At 38.1% G+C, this 7,813-nt stretch overlaps 1 protein-coding gene across 2 annotated transcripts; it reads right to left on the bottom strand.

Moving 5' to 3' along the window:
- or55e1 (odorant receptor, family 55, subfamily E, member 1) lies at positions 1–4,380 on the bottom strand. 2 transcript variants are annotated; one of them, XM_051399477.1, is made up of 3 exons: positions 4,274–4,380; positions 3,152–3,215; positions 1–1,194 (listed from the first exon to the last, which is right to left on the bottom strand). In XM_051399477.1, exon 3 carries the CDS (start codon positions 1,178–1,180, stop codon positions 152–154), a length of 1,029 nt encoding a protein of 342 aa, XP_051255437.1. In that variant the 5' UTR covers positions 1,181–1,194; positions 3,152–3,215; positions 4,274–4,380; the 3' UTR covers positions 1–151. The 2 variants fall into 2 exon arrangements, with proteins under 2 accessions (XP_051255437.1, XP_051255436.1); XM_051399476.1 differs by having other exon boundaries at positions 3,152–3,226; positions 4,274–4,378.
- Between the last annotated feature and the right edge of the window lie 3,433 nt (positions 4,381–7,813).

Raw genomic sequence — 7,813 nt, 5'->3', positions numbered from 1 at the left:
TGACTGTTACTTTGAATTTATTTACTCAATTATTCATTTTACAGACCAGGAGGCTCTTAAGAAGGAAAAGTAGATCAGTAAATATGAGGTAATGTAAGAGAATATAATGTGTCCATATAAAATATAGAGACATGCTGACATCACAAACAGATCAATGAATGTTTTTTAATTTAGAGCAGACTCTGTCACGTTGTCCTTTTACAGCAGGAGAAACTTTCACCCTCACTATCGTCTGCACTTTGAGTTTGAAAATCCTAAGAAAGCCGTTCCTAATCTCTTTAGTCCGGACACCGTAGATGATGGGGTTGACTGTCGCTGGGAACAGAATGTACATGAGTCCCATGAAGGTGTTGACGTCCGTCGGGATGGGGATGTTCAGGTTGTGAGAGAGAAACGTGACGCTGCCCACCAGGTAGAAACACATCATGACGATCAGGTGAGTGCCGCAGGTGTGAAACGCCTTCCAGCGGTCCTCGTCAGCAGCCGCCGTTCGCAGGACAACACTCAGGATCTTCATGTAGGAGAAGAAGATGAGCGGTATGTCCACGCCCACAAAGCAGACGATCACAGCGAGGCCGGCCGCGCTGTTTTTCTCCGTGCTGTCACATGCCAGGCTGACCAGTGCCATGTGGTCACAGTAGCAGTGCTGGATCGTGTTGGAGTTGCAGAACCACAGCGACCCCGCCAAACCGACCAGCACCGCCATGATGGTGCCGCTGCGGACCAAAGTGAAGAGCAGCAGCTTCACAAACATGGAGGAGTCAACGATTTTGGCATAGCGCAGTGGGTGGCAGATGGCCACGTAGCGGTCCAGCGCCATCACCAGCAGCAGCGTTGACTCCAGCGAGGACAGGAAGTGAGTGAAGAACATCTGCGTCAAGCAGCCAGCCAATGAGATCTCGTCCCTGTCGAACAGCAGGCTGAAGAGCATGTTGGGGATGATGGCGGTGACCACGAGGACGTCCACGACACACAGTGTGCAGATCAGGAGGAACATGGGGCTGTGCAGACTCTCCACGCTGCGGATCACGTACACCAGCAAGGAGTTTCCCAGCAGCACCAACAGGTAGGAGACGGAGAATGGCAGTGCCAGCAGCCGGCGGTGTTTCTGCAGTTCAGGAAATCCTCTGAACACGAAGCTGCTGTGGGAGAAGTTCCTGCCAAGCGACGCCTCCAACATGGTGCCAGCTTCACCTGAACAGTCAAATGAAAATGAAAGTGAACTGTGTATTTAAGGCAACAGGCCTCGCGCAAGAAGCGATTTACGAACACATTTTCTCTTAGTATTGTTGGTATCCATGATTTGTTCTTGTGTAGTTGGCACCCATTGATTTCTGGGAATGTTTTCTTATTTTTGCTCTTTTCAGAGGTCAGAAAACATTTGCACTCGTACCAATACAATGACAAAATATCTTTTCATTTCACAAACCGTCCAACGCAAGAAACATTTTACATTTGAGGAATGTAAAAAAATAAAAAAGTAAAATAAGAAAACAGTAATTATAGTGATTGGATTATTCAACGTATGGGCTAAAGAAATACTATTGATCCCTATTAAAGTATTAAAAACCTTTTTTGGTGTTTTGTTGTATCGGACTGATGAATCTCTGCTTTTAGATTCGTGCAGCTGCTGTACTACAGTTACTGCCCCTCTGCTGACGCACAATGTTTCCACTACACTGTTCTGTTTTTTTTTAAATCTTTTTTTATTATTGTGTCAACCCTAACCCTAACCCTAACCCAACAGTGACAAACAGGTTTAAAAGACACAAAGACAGTAGAACAAAAAATACAAAAGATGACGTGCTGAACGTAACCTCTAAAAAGCTCATTGTGATCAACCACTGATTGCCCCTTTTATACAGTTTAGTGCAGTTCACAGACGGCCGACAGAATGAGTTTGGATGGTGAGAGATTAAATAAAAACTAATAAAAAAAAGAGATTCAGACAAGATAAAAATGACATTAAAACAATAAAATATGTTTAACTGTGAAATAAATAAAGAGTGATGTCCTTCATTAGTTATCTGATCAGGCGGGCTGGCTCTGTGGTCGGCATGAAGCTGGACTCACTGGTGACGGTGGCAGAGAGGAGGACACTGGACAAACTGCTGGACATTATTGACAACGCCAGCCACCCCCTGCACACCGTCCTCAGCAACCAGAGGAGCCTGTTCAGTGAAAGGCTGCTCCTCCCCAAGTGTAGGACCAACACACTCAAGAACTCATTTGTCCCTCATGCCATCACACTCTACAACTCCTCACTCGGGGGGAGGAGGAAATAGGGTAAAGAGGACAGAAGGGAAGGAGTGGTAGCCACTCACTGTGCAATAACTGTGCAATAATAATCTACTCATACATACCTGGACACTCTTCTTACTTATTCTCTTTGTGCAATAACTTGATCCACCACTTAAGTGCAATAATTTAATTTAATTTAACTGCTAATTTCTGCTAATGTCATTTATCCACTGTTTAACAACACAATGCCAAATACTGTCCTATATATTTATTTTTATTTATCTATATTTATCCTCTTTACAGTTCTCTACATTTATCTTATTTGATTTCATTTTCCGTGAATTTTATCTTATTTTTGTGCATTTTTGTGCATATTTTTATTCTTATCTCTACTTTCTATATATAGCTAAGAGTTTATTGTTTACAGTTTATTGTTTACTTTCTATATCTAGCAAAGAGTTTATTGTTTATCTTGTAATGTATTTTTTTATATCTCTTTATTTGTCTACACTGTTTTGTAAGCTGCTGGAAATTCAATTTCCTTGCGGGAGTCATCCCAAAGGGATCAATAAATAGAAGTCTAAATCTAAGTCTAAGTCTAATGTATTACACTCTATGGAGGCCCATTCAGTTACTTTGTATTTATCAATATGCATCTGTATACAGTGCAAACCCTATTCAAATGTTAGTGACACAGTTTATTTATTTATTCTGCCAATATGTTATAAGATAAATTATATGATCATAAAGTCATCCAGAGATCATACCAATCAGCAGCGAGAAACATAGTTACTCAAATCAAAATGATGTTTTCATTGAGATTTAAGGTGATTATTAATGTATTAATCAGGTATGACATATTGAAGCATTGTTTCACCCATACAAAAAAAACATAAACTCTGTCACTTACTTCCTTCTAGTATCCACCCATGCAGATCGCCTTATCGCACTGTTGCTGTGGTCATTACACGGTTCTGAAAACACACTTTAAATCAGTTTAGTGAGAGAACACACACATTCTGGTGATGTACATGGGTTTTTAAAAATATATGTATGTTGCTATAACCATCTCAAAAGTAAATCTAATATATTACTAAGTTATATTATGAAATAAGAGGAAAGCTTGCAGTCCCTGACACATACCTTCACAAATCAATACCTACGCAAATTTAAACACGATATTGCAATCTTTTCCAATCATCCCATTTTTTCCTGTAAATTTGACCAATCGTTCACTTCTTTGTCTCTAGTTGTGAAGATGCAGACATAATCCTGATTTACTCACTTAGCCAGTTTCAGTGTCATTGTTGCTCTTTTATTAGTTAAGCTAATGTCAGTGAAACTCAACTCTTCCTGCAGATATTTCACATTAAAAGCATGACAGGAAAGGGAGGGATCATGTCTTTAGAAATGCTGAAAGGCTTTTAATGTGGAACATTTTTGCAGGCTGATTGAGTTTCATCAACAGCAACTTACGAACTAAGAAAAGAACAACAAAGTAAAACAAATGGAGTTAATTAGTAAATATAAAAAGTAGAATTGTTGAAAACAAATTACACACAATACTGAATTTATCAAGACAGACATACTAAATAAAACATGGTTAAGTATGCCTATAAAACAAATAAAGGCCTGTTTCTAATAAGGACCTGCACTATTAAAAACTAAAAAAACTGCATATATTATAAATCCTGCATTCAAGTTTTTACGCTAGTCAAACACTCAATATACATAGTGTCAGTGCACATGTCATAAAATCTTAATCTGCAAATTAACCTTACTTGCAGCTGTTAATCAAATACATAAAACACACAATATTTCTCTCTTAAATAAACAGAAACACTCAAATCCATTTAACAGACCAGAACAAAACATAATAATATAAGCAAATGAACTCATTTCTAATCAACAACATACAGTAATTAAGCTGCAAACACAAGAATGTTAAGGAGTAAAGCATCATTGATTGTTTTCATCAGACACACACAATTACAATCAATTACTGGTTAAATCATTAAAGTGAACTCCCTACCTGCTGCGGTTCACCAGCTGGTCGTCAGGAAGAACTCTGTCCTCTCTCGCTTCATCTTATACCTGAAGTCCAAACATCCCACTGATCTCATGAGACTGATCTCAACAGCAGCAGCACTCTGATTGGCTTTGAACCAATTTAAAGTTCCCTGAGCCGATTAGAGAACTCAAGGTTCTCCAGAGTTTAATCAATGGGTTAACTTTACGTTCACTTCTTCAGGGACCAAGCAGTGACCGCTATCGTAACGAAGGAATTATTTTCCTGAGGGGCTAAAGATGCTGGAAAACTTTCAGTTGAATGGCGTTGCTGTGGCGTCCGACCTTCTCCAACTTATTGTGAGAAGCACTTTGTATAACAAGTGCTATAAGTAAAGTCTGATTGTTGGTTTTCTTAATCTTTTCATTGGGTTTTGGACTGTTGGTCATGTGAAGACATTTTTCATTGTTTTGTTACGTCAATTAATCCTGAAAAAAGAAAATGGCAGGTTGATATTGAACATGAGTGTTAGTTGCAGCCCTACATTATCACTATCACACATTATGACCCAACATCAAAATCATTATTATTGATTTAACATGTTTTCTGTTACTGACTGTTTTTTTATATAAAAACTGGAAGGACATTATTGTTTCTGTACTCCACGCTGATATTTTGTCTTCATCATATTCCTCACCAAATTATCATCTGAGCTTTAACAATTTAAAATGTGTTGTGTATTTTTCACAGCAGTATTTACAACTGAAACATCACTGAAATCAAACAAATCTGACATCATTGCCTCTTGCTGCAATATTGAAACAGTAAATCAGAGGAAGGAACATGTTCCCTCTGAGGTTTTAACTGGAAAATCGAATTAGTCCATGGCTCCGTCCCTTCAGGAATCTCAGCCGGCAGTTTGTTGTTGTCGTTCCACGAAGCTAATTGGCCCTGAGGTCAAAACGGCGACGCTGGGATTAATTATCTGCTCCGCTAAATGAGTCTATTCCGTCAGACTGCTGGGACGCAGAGCTGCAGCTGTAATGAGATTTTTGTGACTCAGGCTTTAATAAATGAACACTTTGAAGGATTCGACTGACATGGCAGCTCTCCTCAAGGCTTCCTGCTCGTCCCTGAATGGATGGTTCGTAATCAAACTAATACCGTCAGACAACCTGATCAGCCTTCAGCAGTTAGCTAGTGTTTCTGTAGTGGAGACTAAACGTTAACAATGATCCATATCAGCAGTTTGTATATACAGTATATACTGATCAATAATCAATAAAGATACAGTGTATACTGATCAATATCATCCATACAGATACAGTGTATACTGATCAATATCATCCATACAGATACAGTGTATACTGATCAATAATCAATAAAGATACAGTATATACTGATCAATATCATCCATAAAGATACAGTGTATACTGATCAATATCATCCATACAGATACAGTATAACGATCAATACAATAAAGATACAGTGTATACTGATCAATAATCAATAAAGATACAGTATATACTGATCAATATCAATAAAGATACAGTGTATACTGATCAATAATCAATAAAGATACAGTAAATACTGATCAATAATCAATAAAGATACAGTGTATACTGATCAATAATCAATAAAGATACAGTGTATACTGATCAATAATCAATAAAGATACAGTAAATACTGATCAATAATCCATAAAGATACAGTGTATACTGATCAATAATCAATAAAGATACAGTGTATACTGATCAATAATCAATAAAGATACAGTGTATACTGATCAATAATCCATAAAGATACAGTGTATACTGATCAATAATCAATAAAGATACAGTGTATACTGTTCAAACTCACCTGGCTCAGCCTGTTTTTGGCTTCCCGACACAATCAGATATTTTTCACAGTGTGAACGTGACGTGAGATTAGTCGACCTGTGGGAGAAAGATTAGAGGCGGTTGGGCCTTACTGTACAAAAACACAATTTTATAACTTAATTCACTGAATTTGGTGAATTTACTGGTAATTAGACTGATTTTGGTGAAACTGGATCAGATTTAATGAAGAAAATATTTTCCGGTTTTCCCTGTGTTGTCCTCCTGCTGCTCTGCCTCCACTCTCCTGTCGGACAGAAGATAGTTTAACCTGTTGTTAGCAGGCACTCACTACTGGGTACCCCTGCCCCAGGCCTGAAGACCTCCTCCCAGGGTCAAAGCTCCTGTCTTTCTCTGTGCTCTCAGTTCGAGCAGATATCTCATGGTTGACTGAGATAATGGAGCATCTGAGGTCTGCATCCAGGTCCCTGTCTGCGGATGATCTCAGTCCTCATCACGAAGCTACAAACAGACTGTTTATCTGACTGGTTCTCACAGGACACCCACGCTACAAACTCATGATGATCTTACAGAATATGATGCATTTCTGTAGATTAAACTACCAACAGTGTATAAAGTAGTTCCACCTCAAACATCTACGGCAGTAAAATGCAACATACACATTAATGCAGCAGTGATATTAATTAATATTCATATTTATTTACTGCAGTAAACAAATGTTCACAAAATGGTCTCAAATGACTCCCGTTCTTAAATGTGTTCAGGCAGGTTGGACTGATCAGGGATCAGTGAACAGAGATGGGATGGCGGCATACTGATATCTAGTGGTGAACATGTGACACTGCAGGCTGTTACATTATGTCATGTTTCAGGTTGTGGTTCTAAACTATTTGATTTTTTGACACCTTTGGGAGCAGTTTATTTGATTAACTGTTGTTAGGTATTCTAGTTATTAACAGAGAAGCAGCTGAAGTTCATCTGTTACTCAGGAAACAAACTGATGAGGAATCTCTTTTTTAAGGAGGCTCAGAATTACTTGGAATAATATACAAACCAAACACCAAACCATTAACACGATGAACATACCTTGTTAAGACCAAATACAACGTTGTCGTATCAAATCAACATATTCAAGCTGTAATGTGACGATTTCTTATTGTAATGCAGTGGATCCCAATCAATACCACTACCAGTATCAATAACAGCAGAGAACAGCTGATCAACTGATCAATGAACCAAACAGTGAACTCAATAACTGCAGGAAGTTTGATTATTTCCTGTGAATATTTTGATACATTCTCTGTCTGTATTCTGTATTTTTATCATTTTAACAATCAGACTTAATATTGTTCTTTCCGACAGATTCACTGTTTATTGTTCTATCAGCTCTTTGGTTTCTGATGCAGGACGAGGCTGTTGATCAGAGACTGAAGGCTCTTTAATAATAATATACACTTTAAAAATTACAATTTTATTTTTGTCCACACAAATGATTGCTTTTAGGAGGAAAAGACTGTTCAGAGACCACCACAGCCTTGACAAATTGTGTGCACTGTCAAAACATCAATATTACTAAAAGCTAGATTAGCCAACTTGGTATGTTAGCAAAAGAAATGCACAAAATAATTTAATTAATTTAATTCAATAAAGAATTCTATCAAAAATGTTGGCAAACGGAAATAAAAGCAGGTCCCAAATAGAATAGCTGGTTTCTGTTGATGAGTAA

This window comes from Dicentrarchus labrax, unplaced genomic scaffold (genome assembly GCF_905237075.1).
Source record: "Dicentrarchus labrax unplaced genomic scaffold, dlabrax2021, whole genome shotgun sequence".
Taxonomy (NCBI): Eukaryota; Metazoa; Chordata; class Actinopteri; family Moronidae; genus Dicentrarchus; species Dicentrarchus labrax.
This window is presented reverse-complemented; position numbering and strand designations above follow the sequence as displayed.